General features: G+C 42.3%; 1 protein-coding gene across 3 annotated transcripts; it reads left to right on the top strand.

Annotated features, from left to right (window-relative positions):
• cdk2 (cyclin-dependent kinase 2) lies at positions 1-24369 on the top strand. Of its 3 annotated transcripts, none has more exons than XM_041180368.1 (7): positions 1-284; positions 3615-3692; positions 11311-11431; positions 13786-13956; positions 14743-14844; positions 19182-19385; positions 20263-24369. In XM_041180368.1, the coding sequence occupies exons 1-7, from the start codon at positions 169-171 to the stop codon at positions 20365-20367; spliced, it is 897 nt and encodes a 298-aa protein (XP_041036302.1). In that variant the 5' UTR covers positions 1-168; the 3' UTR covers positions 20368-24369. The 3 variants fall into 3 exon arrangements, with proteins under 3 accessions (XP_041036302.1, XP_041036301.1, XP_041036303.1); XM_041180367.1 differs by having other exon boundaries at positions 14743-14859; XM_041180369.1 differs by lacking the exon at positions 14743-14844.
• Positions 24370-27416: the final 3047 nt, after the last annotated feature.

Here is a 27416-nt window from a genome sequence, read left to right as displayed (position 1 = left end):
GAGCGCGGGAAAGGCAGTGTAATGGCGCGGTACTAACTGTTACATTGTTACAGTATTTGTCAGTTTCAATCCCGGTTGAAAGTAACTATTGCTGCTGTAGATCAGAAGGATTGAGCCGCCGATCATCTCGCGAGGGACTAATCGGAGAGCAAGAGGGGGATTGAGAGGATGGACAGTTTCCAGAAAGTCGAGAAGATCGGGGAAGGGACGTATGGTGTGGTTTATAAAGCCAAAAACAAAGACACGGGTGAAGTGGTAGCCCTGAAGAAAATTCGACTCGACACGTGAGTGATAAGATCCCTTTGAAGGCTTGTGAGCGGCTGGTAGAGTGATCATTAATGCAGGGATGTACGGGTCTCAGCGCAGACACAAAAGATCCAGCAGGATGCAACCGCATTTCTGTTTTCGTGCTGGTTGAGCCACTGCTATCGTTTTGTGTAAACTTTTTTCTCTGGGGGGGAAGTTAAAATTATTTTAAAATATTCGATTCTGCACGCGTTTCCTGCCCTAATTCTGTAACTTCCTTGAATGTAGACTACGTTCATTGTGGCGACAGGCCTCGTAATATGATATGTTACTGATCCTGTCTACATACCACATAACTGATGAAATAAAGGCATGGAGAATTTTGGTTGTTTCCAAATCAGGGACGAGGCAATCATCCAATCCGCTTTCTGCATGATGTCATGACATTAAGCACTCTATTAATGTTCCCTGTACCTTGATTTAATTAATGCGTTAGGTTCATTTTTTTGGTTCTTGTGAAGACTCAGTGCGTAAGTGTGCTGCCTGCCGTGGTCTGGACGAGGAAGATCTTGGGTTTTGATTCTTTGTTGAGTTAGCTGATCCGCTAGTATGATACCAAGTGGCACTGAGATTGGACTGAGGGACCTTGGTTAAACGTTCACCATGATGCCTGTTAGGTAGTCAGCAATTTGGAGCGTATGTAAATATCAAGAGTACTTTATTACAACTGTATTGAGGCACCCCAGAGTGGAACATGCTGTATGGAGACAAATTAGACTTTATTGCGTTTTCTTTAATTTTCAAGTCAAATTGTTTTGTAATGTACTTTTACAAATTTTATGAATAAAGTATATATTCAGGGGAAAAAATTTCTGGTGGAGCGTGGTCCATGTGGATATCAGGTGAGGATGGTGGTCATGTGCTCCACAGTTGAATGGTCTGACACTCACTCAATAACAAAGTAGAATTGGATAAGGAGTGCCATTTCACTCCCAAGAGCATCCATTCAGAAAAAAACTTCCTTCAGGTCACAGCCAGCTGTTTCTTAAATGGTTACAGGATTTTTGCCACCGCTACCCTACTCAGGAGTCCATTACACGTGCTAGTTACCCTATATCATGACTCAACATTGGCTTGTGGATGAGACATTAAACCAAATCCCAGTCTGCCTACCCAGGTTTACGTAAAAGATCCCAAGAAGAGCAAGGAGTTGTCCCAGTGTCTTGCTCAATATTCCTCCCTCAATTGGCACAACAAAAAATTGGTTTTGGAAGCTTTGAAATTTCCTCGCTGAACCTGTCTACCCTTCTCACCTCCTTCAATGTTCTTTAAAACCTGTCTTGCTTTTGGTCACCTGTCCTTACGTAGCTTGGTGTCAAATATTGTCTGATAATGCTCCTGTGAAGCACCTTGGAATTTTTTTTATGTTAATCATTCTATATGAATGCAAGTTATTGCAAGTGTTGGTATACTTTATGTGATCGATCAAGTGTTTGTGGGCTGTTGCTAATATGGGGGAATTGTGAGCTAAATTTTTCATCCATTGATCCATGCCACCATGATGTTCTAGATCACTAAATCCAGTGCAGTATACCAGACATATTGATCGCTAATTGCTTAACTGGCGGCTCTGGAAAAGGGGTATGCCCACAGTAAGACTGACTTCCCTTCCATTTTTGCAACTGTTCAAATGCTGCAGCCCGATTCTGATAAAATGTTGAAAGGTCCTGTTTCTGATTGAGTGTACAGAGGCTGGAGCCCTCATTCCCTCTGGCTGTTTCTCCTTTTTGTTACAAATCCACCTCACCACTTTGTCCCGGATCTTGCACATGGAAGGAAACCCTTCCATTGCATGCCAAGCAGTTCTAAACCATAAAGCGGAACTGTTCAGACCACGAATTGAACCAAGGTGAGTAGCTGTGTCCCAGGCTCAGTTCCCAGCCTCTGCTGGGCTGGTATCAGCCAGGACATTGGAGGTGCAATAGACAGCTTCAGTAACTCAGTGCCCTCCATCATTACAGTACAATATACTCATAGTAACTGGAGTGTCTGCTGTTCCTTGCCATATATCCTCTAAAAAAGAATGTCTATTTCATCAGAGAGATTGATGCCTACTGAGTCCTTTATGTGCAATGTCATGCATAGTTGGCAGAATAGAAACTTGACATAGCCTCTTGCAGTTGTGACAATGTTTTGATGTCAGAATGTATGTGTGAATTTAATGTGCAATTTTTTTGTATGTGATTCCTCACTCCTAATTGGCCAATTGACACAACCCTCATGTACAGAAAGCACCTCATCAAGACTGCAGAAAAAAATAAAACCTGCAACAATCTCCTCAGTGGACTGGCTAGTACCTCAAAGGGGGGGTCACAGGCTAAGGACTTCTGCTCTTGCTATTACAAATGCAACCCAGTATGGTACCAATCTGCCTACACCAAACTTATTGATATGCAAATTATCACTGGTACTCTTCGACCAACTCACCTCCCCTGGCTCCCAGTCTTGAGCAACATTGCACACACCCCCACCCACTCCAACTCACGTCAGGAGGGTAGTTACAATAGGCAAGCTACTGGAGAAGGTCTATTCCAACCCAAGCCTGCCCATATTCAATCAATCCACCATAAGTACACTTTCCTTCACATCACCCCATATGATTAAACCCACCACGCCAAGGAGTAACAACTGAGGATTGGCAGGAGAAAATATCTACCATAAACCACTCATCATAAACCCCACAGCTCATCCACTCAGCTTTGATCTCCTATAGCGCCAGTGGGCCCGATAAAACAGTTTCTGGGCTGGCTAAGGCATCTGTGCAGCCACCCAACAACAGTGGAGTCGCCAAGACCTTCCAGGCTGCAGCTTTAGTGCAGTCCAAACAATGACTCTCATTGTTGAGGAGTGTCCGCTAACTAAATTTTAATGCGAGCTTAAAGAACTCCATCTAGTCACTCACAAGGTTATTGCTTGGCTCTGTGAATATGCATACGTGCAGGAAATAAATAAATGGGCTAATCTGGTATGGTCTACCTTTGGTGGCAAACACTAAGCAAATGCAAGATATGAGTGTGTGGGAGGCCCTTAGCCCCACACACAGCCTTTGCTGTAGTTTCATTGTGAGCAACCTTAAAGGGGTGGTGTAGAGTTAGCAGGTAACCTAAGTGTTGTAATTCCACTTCTTTCCGGCCATAGGATGAGAGTATTGAGACTTCAGCGAAAGGGTGTGTGATTTTGTCTTGCCGGAGACTGACAGAATCCATTTATTTGACCTGTGAAGAAAATGTAATGTTTTTCTTCTCTCTTTAGTTATACTGTGCAGTTAACCATCGTCCTACTAATCACTTATGCGTGCTGTCTTTCAGGGAAACCGAGGGAGTGCCAAGTACAGCAATACGAGAAATCTCCCTTCTGAAGGAACTCAGCCATCCCAACATAGTCAAGTAAGGACTCTATTTTGTGGTATATCATGAGTTAAAGGAAACATTTCTAACAAAGAAAGCCTTTACATACTTATAGCACTTTATGAATTCTCTCAAACATCTAAAAGCATTTCACACTCAACAATCGCTCCATTTTAAAGCACTTCATTGTGTGAGGAAATGAGGTAGCCATTTTGCACATAGTAAAATTATACTAACAGCAATGAGGTAAATGTTGCACACAGTAAGATTGTACTGTTGGCAATGAACTAAAAATTTGTGCACCGCAAGATCATACTAGGGGCATTGAGCTGAATATTTGCGCAAAGATCACACTAGCACCAATGAGCTGAATGTTTGCGTACAGTAAGATCATGCTGGCAGCAATGAGCTGAATATTTGCGCAAAGATTGTACTGGCAGCAATGAGATGAATATTTGAGCAAAGCAAGACTATACTGTCAGCAGGTCTCTGGAATTTCATGCCAACTCAAGACCAGTCTCTGTGACCAGCTCTATCAATTTCTATGGTGAGAATGTAGATTCTGTGGCATGTTACCAAGAGATTTACGTCACGTGCAACAGCAACAATTTTTAGATTAAAAAAAAAATCTCAAGTTTAGAGAACCAGACTTCTAGTTCTCAATTAGGAGGAGAGAAGACAGGGAGCAGCACCAAAATGGGAAACCAAGACCTGGAGGAACCAGCCAAATGCAAGAGCCAGCAGCCAGGATCTTTTAACAATATAATCTTATTTGACATTGGGGAGAAGCCCTTTAATTAAAGATTACCCCAAGGCATTTTCCATTAAATCTGCATTATTTGGGGGTGGGGGGGGGGGGGGGGGGGGGGTCCTCTAGCTTCATTTAGCTTAGCTGAGTGATGGTGGAGGTCCTTACACCGTCCTCACTGCTGTAAAAGCAGCCTATTCTTCACACTGCCCTATGTGCTGCACCGCCGCATCCATAACTGAAGATCTCTGAAGAACTGCAGCATCAGTCAGGTAACTTGTGGCCGGGAGGGGGATTTACAGTGGGGGAGGTAAAATTCCAGACCAGTTACCATGGGCTGGTAATTGCAAAGTTCTGGGGACACTGCCTGTACCTGACTGTTATAATGCTGTCTATTAACAACAACAAATTGCATGTATAATAAGAGTTAATTCATTCTGAAGCCAGTTGATGAAGTAGGAAACTAGACACCAATCTTTTACTTAATACTAGATTTAATGCAAGGTTACATTTTCAGGGTTGATGATGCCCTCCAGCCCCCACCAGTCACAGAAGGCCTCAAGCACTCCCTCTCCAGGGCCACCCAGCCACAAACATAGCCACTGAGGCGAGGCAGATGGTCAAACCAAACAACCTCCTCAACTGCCTGCTGTCTTGGCCAGGTCTCTTTTTATACTCTTTAGAGCAAAACAAATAAATAATTAATTAAACAAATTAACAGCTCTATATAGGGGCAAAGTGTCTCTTCACACTTTTTTGAGCAAAACAAATAATCAAATAAACCAATTAGGTAAAGGTCCACCTCTTAAAGGGACAGTCTCTTTTTATACTATCTTTTAAATTAATGCAAAACTCGATAAAATAAGCTAATTAAAAGGGGGGGGGGATAGACCCCCACCCCCAAATGGGGCATTGTAACTAAAACAAAACATCAAAGGAAAATTACAAAATAAAATTAAAATATAATTTCTGGGGGTGACGAAGCATTCCAGCGCCCACTGGTCGCGGAAGCCTCAAGCTTTTCTTTTAAAGAGAGGATCAATAAATTAACCTAAAAATCAATAAATCAGAGGGTGATGATGGCCCCTGGTGGGGCACTGTAACTAAAACAACAAAAACGTGAATGGAAACTTACAAAATCAAATTAAAATGTCATTTTCAGGGGTGGTAATGCACCCCAGCCCCCACAGTTCGCAGAAGGCCTCTAGCATACCAGTGGACACCGCGTGCTCCCTCCCACAGCCACCCAACTGCACACTTAGTCGCAGTAGAGGGGCAGACAGTTGGGTTAGCCAACCCCCTCGACCGCCCACTGCCCGGGCCAGTCTCTTTAGAGCAAAACAAATTAACAGCCCCATAAAGAGGCAAAGTGTCTCTTTACACTTTGAGCAAAACAAATAATCAAGTAAACCAATTAACTAAAAAGGTCCAACCCGTAAGGGGAAGTCTCTTTTTATACTCTTTTTTAATAAAACAAAAATCAATGAATTAAACAAAATCAATAAGTGAGAGGGGATGACAACCCCTGGTGGGGCACTGTTACTAAAATCAAAACATTAAAGGAAACTTAACTAACTAAACCAACATATCAATCCCGGGTGATGATGCACCCCAGCCTCCATGACGTCTACCAGTCACAAAAGGCCTCAAGCATACCAATCCTCTTTTTATAGACTTTAGAGAACAAAATTAATAAATTAAACTAAAATCAATAAATCAGCTGGGGAAAATGGCCCCTGATGGGGCACTGTAACTAAAACAAAACAAGGCATTGAGATAGAGGATCAGCCATGATCGTATTGAATGGCAGAGCAGGCTCGAAGGGCTGAATGACCTACTGCTGCTTCTATGTTTCTATGTCAAAGGAAACTTAACTAACTAAACCAAAATATTATTACTGGGGGTGATAATGCACCCCAGCCCCCGCAGTACCTACCGGTTGGGGAAGGCCTCAAGCATACCGGGTCTCTTTTTATAACTCTTTTTGAGTCAACCAAATAGACTAAATTAACAAAATCAGGGACAAAGTAAAAAGCAGCCCCTTAAAGGTAAACTGCAAAAACAAAGACAAAATGTAAAGGAAATTTACAAATTAAACCAAGATTTGATTAACAGGATCAATAAAACACCCCAGTCACCATGGGGTCTCTTTTGATATGTGCTCAAGGTACTTAATCAATTAATGCCCTCCATCTGTATCTCCTTAACCTTAATAATACAATTAACATACAATTAACAAAAAGTACCTGTAATATAAAACAGCCTAAGGCACTTCACAGGTGCGTTATCAAACACAATTTGGCACCAAGCCAAATAAGGAAATATTAAGGAGTTAAGTTTTATACAGTCTTAAACAAGGCAGGTAAGATTTAGGGAGGGAATTCCAGATTTTAGGGTCTTCATGTGCATGTCTTCATCCTCTGCTGTACTTTGTAGCTGAATAATTGAAGCTCAGGAGTGTGTTTTTAATAATCCGTTGCATATTATTTCTTTTGCCGATGCTCGGACTCTGAAATAATGTCAGATTGTAATGTTAAAGCCCTGGTTCTAAGAGACCTGTGATTTTCAGTTTGTTTGGTTGTATTCTGTACAGTTGATCTGAAGCAGGAATGTGCTTCCACACAGATGGACAGACTGTGCTCACGCTGTTACTTGGGGACACATTGTCAGTATGTGCAGCTTGCCATCACTTTAAGCTGCCCAGTTTAAAAAGGAGTAATTTCTCCTCTGTGGTCTACAGACACATTTCCCTCATGAAAAAGCTCAGGTGAACATCCTCTATCAGACATACGCCTGCAAGAGAAGATAAAGCATTTGCAACCATTTTCAGCTGGAAGTACCAAGTGAATGATCCATCTCGTTCTCCTCCTGAGCTCCCCAGCATCACAGATGCCAGTCTTCAGCCAATTCAGTTCACTCCCTATAATATCAAGAAGTGGCTGAAGGCTCCAGATACTGCAAAGGCTATGGGCCCTGACAGCATTCCAGCAATAGTACTGAAGACTTGTGCTCCAGAACTAGTTGCACCCTTAGCCAAGCTGTCCCAGAACAGCTACAATGCTGGCGTCTACCTGACAATGTGGAAAGCTGCTCAGGTAAGCCCTGTACACAAAAAGTAAGACAAATCCAACCCGGCAATTACTGCCCCATCTGTCTACTCTTGATCATCACCAAAGTGATGGAAGTTGTCGTTAAGAGTGACATCAAGCGGCATTTACCGAGCAATAACCTGCCCATTGATGCTCATTTTCGGTTCCACCAGGGCCATTCAGCTCCTGACCTTATTACAGCCTTAGTCCAAAAATGGACAAAAGAGCTGAACTCCAGAGGTGAGGTGAGAGTGACTGCCCTTGACATCATAGCAGCATTTGACCGAGTGTGACATCAAGGAGCCCTGGCAAAATTGAAGTCAGTGGGAATCAGGGGAAAGCTTTCCACTGGTTGGAGTCATACTTAGCACAAAGGAAGATGGTTGTGGTTGTTGGAGGTCCATCATCTCGGTGCTAGGCCATTGCTGTAGGAGTTCCTCTGGGTAGTGTCCTAGGCCCAACCATCTTCAACTGCTTCATCAGTGACCTTCCTTCCACCATAAGGTCAGAAGTGGGGATGTTTACTGATGATTGCACAATGTTCTGTACCATTAGCAATTTCTTAGATACTGAAGCAGTCCATGCCAATATGCAGCAAGACCTGAACAGCATTCAGGCTTGGGCTGATAAGTGACAAGTAATATTTGTGCCACACAAGTGCCAGGCGATGACCATCTCCAACAAGAGAGAATCTAACCATCTCCCCTCGAGATTCAATGGCATTGCTATTGCTGAATCCCCCACTATCAAATCCTGGGGGTTACTATTGACCAGAAACTGCACTGGACCAGCCATATAAATACTGTGGCTACAAGAGCAGTTCAGAGGCTGGGAATTCTGCAGAGGGTAACTCACCATCTGACTCTCCAAAGCCTGTCCACCATCTACAAGGCACAAGTCAGGAGTGTGATGGAATACTCTCCACTTGCCTGGATGAGTGCAGCTCCCACAACACCAGAGAAGCTCAATACCATCTAGGGCAAAGCAGCCCACTTGATTGGCACCCCATCCACCACCTTTAACATTTACTCTCTCCACCACTGACACAATGTGGCAGCAGTGTGTACTGTATACAAGATGGACTGCAGCAACTCACCAAGGCTCCTTCAACAGCACCTTCCAAACCTGCGACCTCTACCACCTAGAAGGACAGGGCAGCAGATGCATGGGAACACCACCACCTGCAAGTTCCTCTCCAAACCAAGCACCATTCTGACTTTGAACTATTTTGCCATTCCTTCACTATCACGGGATCAAAATCTTGGAATTCACTTCTCATCAGCACTGTGGGCGTAGCTGTATCAGATGGATTGCAGTAGTTCAACTGGAAGGTCATCAGCCTGAAACGTTAGCTCTGTCTCTCTACAGATGTTGTCAGACCTGCTAAGTATTTCCAGCATTTTCTGGTTTCTTTTCCAGATTTACACTTGATTTGCAAGAACAGGAATGGTTACAATCTTATGGCACCGTATTTACTGCCTGGGGCCCAAAATGCAGCCTCCAAGTGAAAATGCTAAAAATTGACCCTTAAATTTGTTTCCCCACAATAATTACCACCAGTCATCTGTGCACTATCCCGAGCTGGCAGGATAGAAGGCAGCTCACTACCACTTCTCGAGGGTGATTAGTGATGGGCAACAAATGCTGGTCTCGCCAGTGTCGCCCACATCCGTGAAAGAATTGAAAGCAGTGTAGAAGTTGTTTTTGCTTTTGTTGATTTTCACTCACCCCCACCCCTTACAAGCAATGGATTTGTAAACAAGTATTTTGGAATGGATGTGTTGTGGGACAGGGAGCCAATGAAACAGAGTTTACTTAGACTCCATGTATAATGTGAAAGGGCTTGGCCTAAATAGCCAAGTGGTTATGGTACTGGGTTTGTAATCCTAAGATCAAGAGTTCAAATCTCACACTGGCAAACAATATAATGTGAAAGGTAGCCATGGGTGGGGTGGTGTTAAAGTGCAAGCCATATGAGGGTGATGCTGCAGTACACTCACCTGTCTTGATCCTGCTTATTATATCCTGCTCTTATTGGTGTCCTAAACTCTCCAGCTGTGTCCTTGTGTTCCCACGCATTAAAGTTCACGCTCTCATTTTCTGGAGATCCTTGATGATTTGTTGAGGACTTCAACATGGATTCCACCTTGAATTGTGTTTCCATCAGCTGTAAGTAATAAACCTTGCAGCTTTCTGCAACTGGAAAACACAATTGCCCATTACTTAAATGAAGCAGCCAGGACTCGGTATGATACTTTGAGCTTCTGTGGCATTCTAATTGAAGTGTGGATTGCCTGTTGTTTGAAGGTAGGGCTGCTTCTGTCATTTGTTTGAAGGATCTTTTGGGTGAGATTATGGGGTTGGGTTGGGTTGGGTTGGGGTGGGGTTGGGGGCTTTATCAATGCAGATATTGCTATTTAATTGTTTTACATGTTTCTGTTATGGCTCTAGCTTGCCACTTTAAATCAATTATTGCAACAGCAGGGAAGAGACTTGCTGAATCTGGCTCTGTGAAAGCACGGACTGTCAATTCTTTGGTAAAGCTGGTGTTAGGAGTTTATCAGCAGTTGCACAATTTACTCTCAGCTCAGGATAGTGCACAGATGACTGGTGGTAATTATTGTGGGGAAACAAATTTAAGGGTCAATTTTAGCATTTTCACATAGGAGACTGCATTTTGTGCCCCAGGCAGTAAACCATTCCTGTTCTTGCAAATCAAGTGTAAATCTGGAAAAGAAACCAGAAAATGCTGGAAATACTTAGCAGGTCTGACAACATGTGTAGAGAGACAGAGCTAACGTTTCAGGCTGATGACCTTCCATCAGAACTGGTAAATGTTAGAGAAGTAACAGGTTTTAAGCAAGTAAGACAGGAAAGGGGGGAGGGGAGGAAAAAAACAAAAGGGGAGGTCTGCTTGGGTGGAAGGCATGAGAGATTAAATGTTAAAAAGGATGATAGTGTGAAGTAAAAGGGAGTAATAATAGGACATGAAAAGAAACAAAAGATGGATCAAAAGGAAACGTGATTGGCAACAGCTGAAAAACCAGCTGCTGCTGTCTACAAAAATGGGAGCAGTGGTTATGACCTGAAACTGTTGAACTCAATGAGTTCAGAAGGTCGTAAAGTGCCTAATTGATAGATGAGGTGCTGTTCCTCGAGCTTCTGTTGAGCTTCATTTGCATTGAGTAGAGGGCCAAGAACAGAGTAGGAGTGAAGCGGAGAATTAACATGACAAGAAACCGTAAGCTCAGGGTCATGCTTGTGGACTGAATGGAGGTGTTCAGCAAAGCAAATATAAATCTAGACCTGCTCTGTTCTCGCACTCTGGCCCAGTTCGCAACTCTCACCAGTGTGCAATGGAGTGGATTTCATAAAGGACCTTTTATAGCTAACGGGGAAGCCTTTAATCTAATCAGCCTGGACTGAGCTAGGGGATCATGACAAGAGACTGATCTATATAGGATGTAGTTAATTGTCTTCATCTGAGTTACATAAGAGTGTCATTATAACAACAATTGTGCATTTATATAGCATCTTTAAGGTGATAAAACATTCCAAGGCTCTTCATAGGAGCGTAAATAGACAAAACAAATCACCACGCCAGTTTTGCATTTTGCTGCTTGCATAAATAAAACAGTGAGATTTGCCAAATTAATCTTCTAAAACGATTTAATCTATTGTGGCTCTGCAAGTTTTGGTACTTTGTGACCGTACAATGGGTGAGAACGAGGTCTTTCTGGAGAAGAGAATTGGGAATGACGTTGGAACCCATGGCTGGATTACTAGTATTCCTCTTTTCCCCTCCACCCTCCTCCTTCAGGTTACTTGATGTCATTCACACGGAGAATAAACTGTATCTGGTCTTTGAGTTCCTGCATCAGGATCTGAAGAAATTCATGGACGTCTCTTCAGTCAATGGGATCCCATTGCCACTCGTCAAGGTAAAATCAAGTGGGTTTCATAGGACGAAGTTAAAATGGAACGGATCCAGAGCGGGTCAACCACTTGAGGGATTTGGTGCAGTTGGTAAATTCCCTAGTGTGCGCTTTGCTGTACGGTGGCTCAATATGTTACTTTGCCAGTCAACATGGTGGCTGTATCTGTGGTGCAAATTAAACTGTTCAATGCACAAAAGCGTAGACTTTCATTAACTTTTATAGCATATTAGACAACTTCTCAAAAATGGATCCTCCACCCTATTAAAGTGCCTCAAATTATCTTTGACGAGTGCGTGGGATTAATTCTGCATCGATGGGAGGCTGTACTCACACATTTCCCATTCTGAGGGTGTTCCAAAGTTCTTCTGCAATCAATTGATTACTTTTTGAAGCTTTGTTGTGTAGGCAAACATTGCAGCCGAGTTGCGTAGACCAAAGTCTCACAAACAGCAATGAGATAAATGACCATTTGACCTGTTTTTGATAGTATTAGTTGAGGGGTAAGTGTTGGAAAAACTGCTCTGCTTTATTTCAAATAGTATGATGGGATCTTTAGCATCCACCTGAATGTCTCATCCAAATAATGGCAAAAGGACTCCGACAGTGGATCCAGTTTTCAAAATTATTCGCTAATCTGGATAGCGCAATATTTATGCACTTCATCAGTTCATGGCATAACGGCGAATGCATCCTGTATTACAAATTGCATGGCACTTGTAGATGCGTACATGCAGTTCTGTACATTTGGGTAGGTGTTCTTCATTGATCGAGGTGAGGAACCATCCTTGGCAGGAGGTTTGACTGGAGAGTCGGAAGACACGTTGGGCGTTCTATTGAGCCAGTATGTGGTACCTCTTAGTACTTAGGAGGGGAGTATGTTGCTGGTCCTCCGCAGGAAGTGGTCCCATTCCTCCTGGCGCCCACCTCCAGGCAAAGCCTGTATGCACCGCTTGTAGCACTGTGCTAACTTTCCATTGATGGTGGAGTGTTTAACTCAGCAAATCCTCTGACCACATTTGTCAGAATGTAATATCTGTTACTTATAAAAGAACAGCAGGTTTCATTTTTATTTAGTATATGTATGTTAATTTCTTATCTAATGTCAATCCCTCACCTTTTTATGGGGGGTTTCTAACCCAGTTTTATTTTACTCATTCTTAAGTCGCAAAATCACGTCGCAGTGCTGCTGGCAATTTTGTTCCAGCTTGTGAACTTTCAGCCCACACACAACCTGGAGGTTTAGCTCTAAGCTCATGTGAACCTGAAACTGCCCTTTGAAATCTTGTCTGTGTGTCATTTTCTCTGATGGGGGGGAATCGAGAACCAGAGGGTATAACCTGAAAGTTAGAACTAGGCTGTTCAGTAGTGAAATCAGAAAGTGCATCTTTACACAAAGGGTAGCGGAAATCTGGAACCCCCCCACCCCCATTGCAGATGTTAGGGGTTGGAGGTGGCTGATTGGTATTCACAAGATTAAAATTGATTTTTTAAGGACAGGCATTGCGGAATATGGAACTGAGGTGGGTATATGAAGTTGAGGTACAGATCAGCCATGATGTAATTGAATGGTGGAACTATTCTTGAGGGGCTGAATGGCCTCCTCCTGTTTCTATGTGTATGTTTTATACATTGTTTCATTCGATCCCTCCGTACTGATGCTCGCATACAAAATATTTTCAGTGTTATCAATGTAGCCCTCTACTGCCCATACTATAGGAAGGCCCTTTAAAATTGCAAAGGTTATCTTTCGCTGGGCAAGCGAAGGACCACATGCCAGTCCAGCACTGGAGTTGATGTTACTGAATCACCTCAGTACCCTGTTTCAAGCTATTCACTCTGGTGTCTGTAACGCCACATGCCTCTATTGTACGTAAGTTTTATCAGCTCTTTAAAACAAGATCTTCTCTAAGAGCAGGGGACATTACTCTTTTCAACCCTTTGTGAGAGAGAGTCTTACTGATTGCCCTTGGTGATATTAAAATCTGGAAGACAACTGTGCCAGGGAAATGAGGTAGAGGAATGGAATCTCAATATTTCTGCTATTTCTCTGCTACTTTTACAGCTGTCGGTGTTCATCCCTGAATAGTATTTCTTCATTTTTAACTGCAAAGTTATCTTAATCCATGTTTAATTTTGAGCTCTGCCCCTCCAGCCATTGTATACTCTAAGCACCTGATTTATTATCTGAATCAGATATTTGAACGGGAGTCCAGGAATGCCAAATGAAGTTAGCTTAACAGCCGTGGGATTTTGTGCTATTCCAGTTCTATTTAGCATTTAGATCTGGTACAGTGGTTGATGTAATATGTGTTTTGTTGTTGTGCTGGTTAATTATTGTGTGTGTTTCTCCCATTCAGAGTTACCTATTCCAGTTACTGCAGGGGCTCGCATTCTGCCATTCTCATCGGGTACTTCACCGTGACCTGAAGCCCCAGAACCTGTTGATCAATGCGGAGGGCGCGATTAAACTGGCTGACTTTGGACTCGCACGAGCTTTTGGAGTACCTGTTCGCACGTACACCCATGAGGTATGTTGCCCGACTCCCCCACCAAAATTGGACACAGTGGCTCGAATGGGCAGCAAAGTGTTCCGGGGCATCGCTGGGTGGGAACTGTTAACTTTGCTGCAAGTAATGTGATCATTCTCAGGAACTGGGGAAGGGGGCACAGGTGACAAGCTATAATGAGCAACCAAAGGCTGGAGCTTCTTGGCTTTATTGGCAGCTAGGCCTGGAGGTAGCAGCTTGTCAGTGAAATTCCTTCTGCCATTTAGTGGCACAGAGTTTGATAACTATGTGTACTCTTTCGTTCAAGACCTATTTGCTAGTGGCCCTTGAACTGTCCTTGAAATTATTTTTGCTTGTCTTGAGTGGTAAGCGAAATAATATAAAATGGCCTTTTTTTAATATGGCGCAAGAATTGAGAAGAGATACCAGCCTTCAAAGGTTAGATACTGACTGTGCTTTCCATGGATGCTGCCTGATCTGCTAAGTGTTTCCAACATTTTTTTGAATTTATTCCAAGGGTAGAGCCTGGAGTGGATCCTGGAGAATTGGGAGAAATCTGAGACCGAGGTGGAAACTATTAGTTAAACTGAAAGCAAGCAAGTGAATCTGTATTTTCCTACAGAATGTAGATTGCCTCAGTGTGGAATTCTCTGCAATTCCATCACTGAAGATGCACCTTCAAACATTATTTTCTCCATTGTCAGGGACTGAATTACTGATAAAGATCACTTTATGGATTAAATCTTCCAAAGACATGTCAGAAAAGTAGGAGGAATATGTGTTTGAAATCTTTTTTTTTTTTTGCAGGTTGTCACATTGTGGTATCGTGCCCCTGAGATCCTCTTGGGGTGTAAATATTACTCCACTGCAGTAGATATCTGGAGTCTTGGCTGCATCTTCGCAGAAATGGTAACAGATTCTAAAGTTAGTGCAGCTCTGTGATGAGATAATGATTAAATTGAGAAATACGTCAAAGATGCACTCCCTTTTTTTTAAAAAAAATCCTCTTCCGTCACCCCCCCCACCCCCTCCTCAGGATGTATATTCTGGGCAAGGGCTAAAGGTGTTTGTCAGCTTGGTTTTATGCTCTGGCAACATGGAAATGTTGAAATGCAATCCGAAGTGGGACTCTTTTTTTTATGCCCTCCCTGCCCACCTCACTGTCACACCTATTCTTCCCTCCTACTTGCCAAAAGTCATAAATCCTCATATAAACTGGAGAAAAATTGTTGTGAATGCCCATTGAGGTGGACATTCGAGCACTGGTCCCAAGTTAAGAGGAGCAGGAAAAGATTGATCCCATCTTTAATTTAACACAGTCCTGATGATGAATTGCTCTAAGGACATAAGATGATTTTTTTTTTGCATACTCCTTAGCTCCTCAATTTGGAGAAATTGTCAGGTTCTGTGGTTGTTATCTTTTACATGATTTTAAACTTAGGAAGTTCTAGAGGAAACAAAGTTCAAGAAGCATGCAGACAGCGAAAAACCAATATAGACAGCCAATGCCTTAACCATTTGAATGTTGAATGAATTGCACTGTTGCGCCTGGCTTTAGATGCTGAATGTAATGAATGATCTCCTGTATCAGTGGTCTTTGAAGAGATTTGAGAATCTACTTAAGGCACTTTTACACTACACAATTGTGCAGCCAACTGCAGGCATGTGGGTCTATTTTTACCATTACACCCCATATTGTGAACCAGTGAAACTCCTGTTCCCAACAGTGTCATAGATCCATAAAGGCGTTGTAAGGACCTGGAAGCTGCTTTTAGTAATATGTGGGCGGGAAGAGGTTGGTGAATGGTGTAAATGTGTTTAAGGGGAAGCTAGATAAATACATGAGAGAGAAAAGAATAGAACGATGTTTGAGGGTTGCAAGTAATTAACTCCTGAAAAGATTTTAGTCTGCTCACCAACGTGGCTGTTTCTTTGTTGTTGATTTTTAAAAATTTGCTGGTTAGGGTCTTCTTTTGACTCATTTGAGACTCATCCGAGCAAAGACCATTATTTCTACTCGGAATCATTGAGAATTGTAATGGAAGGCAATAGAGCACAGACAGCTGGTAAAGGCTCCAACAAAAGTTCCATTAAATGCGCAATCTTTACTTAAATATAGAAAGTGAGATAGCCATGTGGTGAAGGGAGGAGGAAAAGCATCTTTTCATCTGATGAACCTATGCCAGATTGCCTGGAGTGCGGTGGAATTGGACACAAAGATGTCTGTTTGAAGTCCTGTGTTCTCAAAGAAGTATTTCAGTGCCTTTGATCACTATCATTAGCACTCAGATGATCTCCCAGCCTCTATGCCTGCCCAACTGTGTGTGTGATCAATCTCATCAAGTTTTGTCTTGGGGCAGAGAGAGTAGGGCATGATATGGTGCATGACTTTGGTGTGGGTGACAGGGGGAAGGCTGTGAATATGAAGAAATGTTCAAGCCATTGCCTCATATCCACTGAGCCATTTCTCATTAGTTTTAACATTTTAACCTTCTAAAAGCACTTCAACATCTTGCTTTTGATTTTCATTTTATTATTTCACTGAAAGACCATTGGGTGCCTTTTTTTTTCCCCCCCACAACTTCCTTCCCTACTGCCTCCATTTGTCAGCAGACAGGACAGACAGGTGACCTGCTCCTAGCCCTCTACCATTGTTGCTTCTCCTTCTCTGGAACCATTAATCCTCTGCTTGGGAACTTGCTGTGCACGGGTGTACCATTCTGGCTGATGTGCCACCATGTTGATGCATTTTTTTTTTTAATCCTGCAGTACTAACTTCAGCTCTCTTCAAAGGAAAATTACGTAGGCCGGAATTTTCTGGCCCTGTTGTGGCCGGATCTGCCGTGGGAGATTCAGCGGCCCCACCAAAGTTCCATTGACTTTCGGCAGGGCCGGACAATCCCAGCGGCTGGTGTGGCCGGAAAATCCTGCCCATAGACTCTACAGCACAATAACAGGCCGTTTAGCCCAGTAGGTCTTTACTGGTGTGAGCTCCACGTGAGCCTCCGCCCACCTTACTTAATTTAACCCAATCAGCGTATCCTCCTATTTCTTTCTCCATCATGTAGCTTCTCCTTAAGCGCATTTATGTTGTTTGCCTCAACTACTCTGTGTGGTAGTCAGTTCCGCCCTCTGAGTCAAGAAGTTTCTTCTGAATTCCTACTTGGATTTATTAGTGACTATCATATTTACGTCCCCTAGTTTTGGACAGAGCTACACTGCCTCAAGCAATCTTACCTGTCCTAGGGCAGTTGGATGGCCCAGTGAAGATCTGCACACAGTTTATTCTAGAGTATACCAGAATGACCACCTTGTTACTTGAGTCATGCTGTTAAACTCCTTGTTTCATGCAGATGAGGTGATCAGAGATGTTCATTTAGCTCCATTCTAAATCACTAAATTGAAGGATCATTTTGTATGAATAGGGGAGAGGGGACGTCTATCCCAGTTTTTACTATCATTCCACATGTGTCTGATTTTTTTTGAATAGCTCTGCTCTTGAGTTGTGCTGTTCTAGTCGAGTAGTTTTATTGATGGATAATTCAAGATGGAGATTGTGATCTAAAATCTCTCAACATATCAGAAACCTAAGGTTTGAAGGATTTTAGGAGCCATCACTGGCCTCGGCACCCCTAAGTTAGGGAGAGCAAAATCAGATGGCATCTTGCTCCTTGCCATTGTCTAGTGACTGGAAGGGAAGAAGTGTGAATATCACAGAGGACAAAGTTGGCTATAATGTGCCCCGCAGTTGAATAGCCTTCCAACGCTTGCCGTCTTGATTCATATATGACTAACAGTCACTTGGGCAAGGTAATGGAGAACGCCTGGTGTCTGTAAAACTCTAACCCAGTAAGGAAACATATCTCTGCACAAGAGTGACGCCTTCTTCCTAACCCTGTGCCACCACAGATGACCCTTTTGCACGCATAGTGAGGGAGGGAAAATTTAGGTTGTGGACTGTTGTTCCATTCATGTAATATCTTATGGTAGTGTTCATTGTACAAGGAGTAGAATAAACAGAGCTCTTCTGAAATCTGCTTTCAAATAGCTGCATTGTTTAAATGTGGTGCATGATTCCAGTGTGCTGGGCTCATGATGCAATGAAACTTGCTGACCTAGTTGCCTTAGGATAGAAATTCTTGTTCTCCATTCTACACATACTTTTGCTTTTTTACTGCATAGTATACCCACTGTATTTTGTGGGAATCATATGCAGTCCGGTGGAGCAGTAATTGTGTGCTTCACACTGAGGTGATTGGAGAGGTGGGGGGACTGGGGGGAGGAAGAGTTCGTTGTCAATGAAATATTCAAACTGATTGAGCTCAGTCTGTAACCATTGCATAACCAGATTATTGTGTGCACGCTGCAGAGAAACCACATTACATTCATTTGCAAGCTATCTGCATAATATAGAATGTGTGACCATACCTTAATTTGGCAGGAGAATAAAAGCACGTTGGTGGGACCATGGATGTGTCAGATTTACTAACCTTTCCAAGTTGGTATCTGGATGTTATCACCCATTGCCAAAATGAAAAAGGATGTAGAAGTGGAGGTGTTAATTGTTTTCTTTCCAAAAAAAAGTTTCTTATTAAAAAGAGCCCTAAGGGTAAAACTTTCACTTTAAAGATGGATGTTGACAGCACCCCCACCCATCACCATATCTATAGACAGGAGATTCTGCATCCTTCAATCTACAACAGTAATTGGCTGCCTATTAATACTGTACTGGGCTGCTTCTGGTGGCTCAGTGGGTAAGTGCATTGCCATACCAAGAAGGCCTCGGGCACAATTTTTGGGCTATGTTGATTGCACTGATCTCTGCCAGGGCGGAAGAGGGTTGGGGGGGGTGGGGGGGTTATTGACCTTAGTGTCCCTGACTTCTGCTTCAACTCATTCTTATGCCGTGTGGACAGAGGCCAGCTCGGCTTTGATTCCCGCCACTCTGTATGTTTAAATGCTCTGCCAATGCTGCTGTCTAGACACTTGTATGAAGCATGGTGACTTGGACGACATACCAGAGAGTGACTGGTCCTTGTAAAACTGCCACAGCAAGAGTCAGCAACTTCAGGTCAGAAGGAGAAGAGTGGAAACTTGAGTTCCCATCTACCTGATGCTCCAGATGTAGACAGGATACTTAAATGTGAAAGTCCAGGGCAGCACAACTATAATGGCTGTTGTGAGACAATAATGTAGTTTACTAAAGCAACAAAACTAATTCTGGTTTTGCTTTTGTTTGTCTCCAGATCACTAGGAGAGCTTTATTCCCTGGAGACTCTGAGATTGATCAGCTGTTTCGCATTTTCCGTACACTTGGAACGCCAGATGAATCGGTCTGGCCAGGAGTAACCTCCATGCCTGATTACAAGCCCACATTCCCAAGGTGGATTCAGCAGGATCTTGGTAAGGTGGTCCCGCCTCTGGACGAGGTTGGCAGAGATCTGTTAGCGGTGAGTAATGAGATGCGAGCGCAAGCAGCATGTCATGTAAAGATTTCAAATAGACTTAGTAAACTGCAGAGTGATCAGATAATTAGTCTGTGGAATGCCACCCATAAGTCTGGGAATGTGAGAAAATTGGGAAGGGAATTTTTAAAAAGTTCATCTATAGCTCTGGACTGGTTTGAAATAAAGAAGCCAATATAGTTACATTTATCTAATAGAGTCCTAAGTCCCCTGGCAAATCTCACTCTTCCAACTTTAACTTTGAAACCAGAGCCTCCTCAGAAAAAATGGGAGCATAGCTTGGAGAAAACGAAAGTTTTCTCTACTTCCACCTAAATACCAGTGTCCACAAGTTATGAAAACCTGGACATAATTTACACTCGGCTCTAGTACAAATATGGGGTGGGTGTGGGGCGATATGTCATTGAAACAAGATGGCAGCCTCTATAAAGACTTGATAAAGACACCTTTAGTTCTGACCTCCTTGAGCATCCCTGATTTTAATCGCTCCACCGTTGGTGGCCATGCCTTCAGTTGCCTGGGCCCTAGGCTCTAAAATTTCCTCCTTACATCTTGTCACCTCGCTACCTCATTTTCCTCCTTTAAGACACTCCCTAAAACCTTTGACCAAGCTTTTGGTCATCTGATCTAATATCTGCTTATGTGGCTCAGTGTCAAATTTTGTTTTATAATGTTCCTGTAAAGCACCTTTGGGCATTTTATTAGTTAAAGCTGCTATATAAATATAAGTTGTCGTTGTTCATTCGACAATGTAATCAGTGCTTCACTTTTTTAAAATCTCTCTGTCTTAATCTCTTTTGCCTTATATTTTGTAAGTTCTTGCTGAATTTAACTGACCCACTTTGATCCATCTTTCCTGCAGCAAATGCTTCAGTATGATCCAAGCAAGCGGATCTCAGCGAAGAGCGCTCTGTCCCACCCTTTCTTCCAAGATGTGACCACACCCATCCCTCACCTTCGAGCTTAAACTTCAGCCGATCAATCGCTGGTCTGGAAAGCCTGAAGAGTCACTTGTAGGAACTGATGAGGCAGTGTCTATTCATACTGTCTGTCCAGTCTTTATTTCCAGAAGTGCCAAAGATCCATGCGTTGGTCATTCACATCTCCAGAGCTTTTATTTAACAAGTTCCATACGATTTTTGCAAACATTTGAGACTTAACATTCTATCAAAGAATTTTTCATATTTCTTAGATAAATGGATGGTCTCCAGTTGGCCTTCCTCGTGGGACCATCCTGCCTAATTCGATTGGAAAGCTTCCTATTTATCATATCAACTGATTACAATACAGAGAGCCACAATAAGTCTGCACTTGTGCTTTATTTTTCCATTCCTACAGGAAGCTGTGATTGTCACCAATCAACCAGAACAACACTAATAAAACCCTAGTGAGATCCCTTCATCCAAATGAAAATTACATTTCTATCAAAGAAATGTCCCAATGACTCAGAGATGCAAATCTCCAACTCTGAGCCATACAAACCAGAAAGGTCCTAGTTTGATCCTCAGTATCTACTGATTTCAGCCAGGACTAAGATAAAGGTGCTACAATTGGCTGGGTTAGGGAGAGGAAGATAGTTCATGGTTCCACTTCCTGGTTGCTATCCAGTGATCTTTGCTGGCAGTATCCATGTACGGATAGGTGATGACATAGATGTGATACTCCCTGTAGTTGGATGGTCAGCTAGCACTCATTATCCAGGCTCACATGTGAAGAATGGCCTTTTAGGCAAGATAGCAGAAACCCCCTGAATGAGCTCAAAGTGAGAGTTGATGATGGGAGAGCAGGATAGAAAATTTTAAAAGTAATAGGATAATAGCTCAGTGAAGAAATTCATTGCCCATTGGTGATGTTGAACCACAAAGAACTCTGGTGCTAAATTAGCGAATCTGTCAGTGAGGACAATATACTTGGCCACAGCGACACCGGGCTAGGAAGGGAAAAAGCAAAATCGGCCCAGGTTCCTGTTCTTGGTCATTCTCCAGCCACCTCTGCTGTGAGTGTATGTGCAGATCTCTGGTGAACACAAGATCGGGAAAGGAGGTGGGGAGGAAATTGGTCAAAAGAGGAATAAAGATCACCAGAGAAAGCATCAATAATAATTTGTAACAGTACAATTAGACCAATTGGACATTCACCTAGCTGATTTATTTTCTAATTGGAGTAGGTAGTTTCTTGTGGCTAGTTGGGAAGGTCACTTTAGATAAATGCATGATAATTAAGTCCGCCTAATAACCTAGCATTGAGGCTTTTTGTCTCTTTCCACAAGAAGCATGACTGCTGTCATTCAGTCATGCACCAGATGCTGATGGTTGCGGGATAGCTTGTGCTGTAGGTTCTGATGGTGAATCCAATCCATGTGTTTCCTGTTATTCTGAGTCACAACCCCAGTTGACATGGTGGCACAATTCCAAGAGGCAAATATGGGTCTAACATTACTGGACAATACTGGAGGGAAAGCATGAGCACTAAACAGAGAAAACAAGGAGGCTATTGACCTGCATGAAAAAAATGCACAAGCTGATGCTTAGGAACTAAAATTGTTTGATACTTTTGGAGTGAGTGGTTTTGAATTCAGGTTGCCTACATTTTAGTTGAATCTACAATTCCACAAAAGCTGAATTAGAACTGCAGATGATGATGAATGAATCTCTCACTTCAAGATTATATGGCAATGTGCATTTTTGAACTTTTTTGATGTTTTAATCTTATGTATGTAATTCTAACCTTGGATCTATGAAGGGATTTTTTACAATGTTTTGAGACTGGATATAAATATTGTTATCTACACAAGCTCATCTGAACCCTTACTGGAAATTAACCAGTGCCTGACGATGTGAATGCATTGTAGCTACCCTTTTACTCTGGGCTTATGTTGTGGCCAATTTACTCTACATTGGTAGAAGGTTAAGCATTTTGAGATTAGTTGGCCTGCAATTGGTAGTTTGCTTTGGGGGACAAGCATCTTTCACAACCAAAACGTACTAAGCAATTATGAGTATGGTTTCTGCTGCTTTGTTGATAATGGTTTCCAGTAGCTCATGGACTGGATAATGTGGGCCAAATGGTCAACAAAAAAGAGAGTCAGGTTCTCCCTAAGCAAATCAAACCCAGCAGGTAATTGGGTAACCCAATGAAGAAACTGTCATGCCACTTGGTTTATATCACCATGGCACCACATTGTGATATCTTCAAAATGCACTAGATGCTTCAAAATAGCAGGAATTCTGGTGAATGATTATTCATGTAATCCCACAATGTCTATTACTTGGGTAAATGTGGGATGCAGCAGCACTAACAGAAATGCTGCTCATCCCAGACCTTCATCCTTTCCGTCTGCAGACCTCAGGAAAAATAGATTGAGATCATTGACCTAAATATGCAAAGTGTTTGAGACTTTGGGGGCTCTTTCAGTGACTTAGTAGGTAAAGGTATACAGCTTGGTGTGGAACTGAGCAACACAGGAGGCAAGTCCCTGACTCAATCCTTAGTCTGCATTGAGTTCGGTGGTGGTGCTACAATTGGCCTTAGTGTCCTTGGGCTAGAAATAGGTGTTGCTTCAGTGAACTATGCCTCCTGTTCCATTGTAAAGTCTTTCCTAGCTATTCCCTAGAGCCTTGGTCCAAGGCATTAACCCACCCCACACTGGAGTAACTAAATCTATTTCAGACTCTAGGTCTGTGATATTTTAAAAAGAAAATTGGTAAACAATTGAATATAAATTTATATTTACAAACAAACCTTGCTCAGATGTAAATTGGATAGTTATTTAAATATGTCATGCAGATTAAAATCAAACCTATGAACTGTTTGCTTTTAATTTACGAATGTTGCAAATTTTGGTTTCCTTGGTGACATGTTTCTGTGATTTGTGCCCTCTGGGAGACCAACTGATGGCCTCATCTGACCAAGTTTGCCAAAATAATAGGCTTGAGTATGGCTTTGATATTGTCATCAAATTTTGAGTCTGGGGATGAGCTCAGTTTAGTGTTTTTTAAACTATTCATGGGACTTGCATTTGCCCATTTTTTAATCGTTATGTAGAAAATTAAAATTATTTTGTTGACTGAATTGTCTCTGTGCTGAAAGCTGAAAAATTAGAAGTTGGATCCAAGAAGTTGGATGGGAGAAGGAATCTGGTGTCTGCATTTCTTGTGTGAGCCAACAAAAGAGGAGGGAGTTTGGTCTCCCTTTCTAGTGATACAGGCTATGATATTTCTTACCAAGTTTGTAATTTGGACTTCAATGTCCATTGTTAGTTGGACGCTCCAATCTGGAAATTTCTCGAGGCATGTCACGCTTCAGCTAAACTGCTAGGGGACATGTCTTGAGCACTTCAAACTTGTTACCAGCATATATCATTTTTAATATATTGTAATTCGCTATTACCAGAATAACGGTTTTGTAATTTCATCACAGTTGTTACTCCCTTTCAATAATTAAAGCTGAAAATGCTGGAATGGTCCAGTGAGTCCATCACTTCCATTCCTGCAGTACCCTCCAGTCACAGAAGTGTTGTAGACACCAGAAATAAGATAATTTAGTTTCATTTTGTTTTGTTGAAAGTTTATTTTATGGTTAAGTTCTTTTAATAGTTGTGCCTTTTATATGTAAAATAAAAAGGGCATGTGTAAAATTGGTTCTGTTGATGACACTGGGACAACCCAGTGTAATCCATTTTTTTGGAATAAAAACAAAATGCTGGAAATTAGTCAGCAGGTCTGGCGGCATCTGTGGATAAAGAAACGGTTAATGTTTTGAGTCGAATATGACTCTTCTTCAGAACTGCGCACACTGTGTCTGTCCTTAAATGCTCCCGATTATTTGGAAACCTAGAATGATAGGGCAGAATCTTCTGCCTGTCAGTCGGGAGTGGTCACGGGCAGGCATGGAGCTGATCGCCGCCCGCGATTGGCTGCACACCGCCATTTTACATGGACGGGCCAATTAAGGCCCGCCCACTGTGACGTGTGCCCAGTAGCGCTCAGCGCAACCTGTGTGGGCAGGCGGGAGGAGGAGGGAGAGTCTGGGCCTGCGCTCCTTCACGCAAGAGTGCAAAAATCTCCCTCTCAAAGGTCTGTTAAGGCCATTAATGAACCAATTGGGGCAGCCCTGTCAATTGCCTAAATTGGTTCATTAATGGCCTTAACGGGCCTTTGACAGCTCGGCAGGTGCACAATCGCCTCCAGCACGCACCCGCCGAACGAAAGATCAGAATGATGCACGACGTCACCGTGTGTCATTTTACGCACCCTAACGCTGACGGGAAAATTCTCCCCATCGAATAATAAAGCACAGAAGGAGGCCATTCAGCCCATCGTGCCTGCATCAGATGGATCAGCACTCCATCCCATAAACATTTGTGTCTAGCACAGACAGACTTTCATGGTTTCATTATCTTTCTGAATAAATGTATAATATTGGTATATTATTTCAAAAATATTTTTTATTAAACAAGCATTATGCTTTTGTGTTACCCAATGCACTGTTAGGGTTGCCAACTGTGATTAAAAGTATCCCTGAGGTTTCATCACATGACTTGCCCCCCTGCTCCAGCCATTATTCAGTCAACACATCCATCCTTGTGATGTACGGCCTTCCTACGCCACTTGGAAAGCAAGGAGACTTATTACCCAATTGGATGATGCTTGACTCAGCCAAACAACCTTTTTTCTCCCCATTTTCAATATTTTTATATCTGGTAAAGAGAAATGGTCAAAGAAAATGACAAAAAACTTTTTTCATGTCCTGATGATTTTTCTCCAGGGTAGCACACAGCAGGCTCCTGAAGATTGATCTTCAATTCCCGGAGACTAACTTATGAAATAGGAGCGGAAGTAAGCCATTCAGCCCCTTGAGTCTGCTCTGCTATTCAATAAGATCATGGCTGATCTTTGTTTTAAATTCCACATTCCCATCTACCCCCAATAACCTTTGATTCCGTTGCCTAACAAGAATCTTAGCTACCTCCACCTTAGAAATATTCAATGACTCTGCCTCCACCACCTTCTGAGGCAGTGTTCCAAAGTTGCACTTTTATGTAAGGATGTAAGACTCTGGGCCAATCCTTGAGGGTTTGCAACCCTATGCTCTACTCACATAGGAAGATTGTTCTCCATTCTTGCAACCTATCACAGACTTCAAAAAACAGGGAACGTTAATACCAAAACAGATCCTGAAACCTCGTCATCATAGGAAGGATCAACCTTGTTATTGATTAAAGATATAGAGGTCCTGAAATTATATGTGTTGAGTTGTGCTAGATTTGTACCAATATGTCAGGACTTGCACCCATCTGTATTGAGCTGAATAAAAAAAAGACTTGCATTAATATAGTGCTTTTCATGACCACGGTATGTCCCAATTTGCTTCACAGCCAATTAAATACTTTTTGAAGTGTAATCACTGGTGTAATGTAGGAAACGCGACAGCCAATTTGCACACAGCAAACTCATAAACAGCAATGTGATAATGACCAGATAATCTGCTTTTATGATGTTGATTGAATCTGCTAAAATGTGCTGGATCAGTCTATTTAAATATCCATTGCTTGTTCACTTGTGCTAAATGGGATTCTTGTGCTAAGATGATTGGAACCCAAAGTGCATCCTTTTAAAAAATACGCAACTGACCGAGGATCACAACATCAAGCTGGGATACCAGCAGGTACATAGACAAGTTAACTGTCACAAAGCTGCACTAATGTGTGTGAGATGGTGTATGTGATTTTTGTCCCATTTTTCAAGAATGCCTTCCCCTGGAGGATCTGCCAGAGTTGGCCAACAAGGGGACACTTTCAATGAGACTGACCTCCCAAATCCTCCATGAGATTCATCGGAGGAGAGAGACTACAGTTTCTTCTGTGTTCGACAACTTGCATTTATAAACTTCATTTAGAAGAAAGAAAGTCTTGCATTTTATATAGCGTTAACTCTGTTTCTGTCTCCACAGATGCTGCCTGACCTGCTGAGCATTTCCAGCACTTTTTGTTTATATTTCTTGCATTGTCATTTCTAGCCACTTGATGGTGCCAGTCCAGTACTTATGGTCATTTCCAAGCTCTTGTATTTTTATAACGGCTCAACAGCGAAAGGTGTTTCTGAGGTTTATTCAACCATGAAAATTAGCCAGTTACTGGGGAGCATTTTTTAAGTGGCTCAGCTCCTGGACAGCAAGTAGAAATTGCTGCAGAAATTGAATTTGAATGCTGCCGTCAGGTATGCTATGGGGTCTACAGAGTATGGTTTTGTAAATAGTTTTATTTTAATTTCTTTTAACTATTATAAAGCAAAAGATATTTTAACACTGAACATGGTCTACGTGATGGTTTCTTTGTTACCTATTGAATGGCTACAGTCCCTTCTGTGTTCAAACAACTTGCAGTTATCAACTTAATTTTGAAGAAAGAAAGTCTTGCATTTTATGTAGCGTTTTTCACAACCTCAGAACATCCCAAAGAACTTTTCAGCCACTGAAGTTCTTCTGAAGTGCCGATGCTACTGTAATGTAGGATACACGCCAACAATTTTGTGAACAGCAAGCCCCACAAACAGCAATGAAATAAATGATCAGATAAGCATTTTTAATGACATTGATTGAGGGTTAAATGTTGTTCGGGACACAAAAAAGCACTCAGAGTATGATAACTTGCCAGTTATGTTTCTGGACTAATGGACTGGAAATGTATTCAAATTCTACCATGGCAGTTAATTAAATAAAACTTGAGATAAAAAGCTAGTCTCACTAATGCTGACCATGAAGTCATATACACCCATCTTGTTCATGAATGACCTTTAGGGAAGGAAATCTGCCATCCTAACTTGGTCTGGCCTACATGTGACTCCAGACCCAAAGCAATTAACTGCCCTCTGGAATGGCCCAGCAAGCCACTCAGTTGTATTTAAGAAGGCGGCTCACCACCACCTTCTCCAGAGCAATTAGGGATAGACAATAAACAATGGCTTTGTCAGTGATTCCCGTATCCTGAGAATTAATTTTTAAAAATCTCCCCTAATC

Source organism: Carcharodon carcharias, chromosome X (genome assembly GCF_017639515.1).
Source record: "Carcharodon carcharias isolate sCarCar2 chromosome X, sCarCar2.pri, whole genome shotgun sequence".
NCBI lineage: Eukaryota > Metazoa > Chordata > Chondrichthyes > Lamniformes > Lamnidae > Carcharodon > Carcharodon carcharias.
This window is presented reverse-complemented; position numbering and strand designations above follow the sequence as displayed.

Coding starts and splice junctions, on each gene's coding strand:
- cdk2 (XM_041180367.1), top strand. CDS start 169: ATGGACAGTTTCCAGAAAGTCGAGAAGATCGGGGAAGGGACGTATGGT. Junction 285..3,614: donor AAGAAAATTCGACTCGACAC/GTGAGTGATAAG, acceptor GCTGTCTTTCAG/GGAAACCGAGGGAGTGCCAA. Junction 19,386..20,262: donor TTGGCAGAGATCTGTTAGCG/GTGAGTAATGAG, acceptor TCTTTCCTGCAG/CAAATGCTTCAGTATGATCC.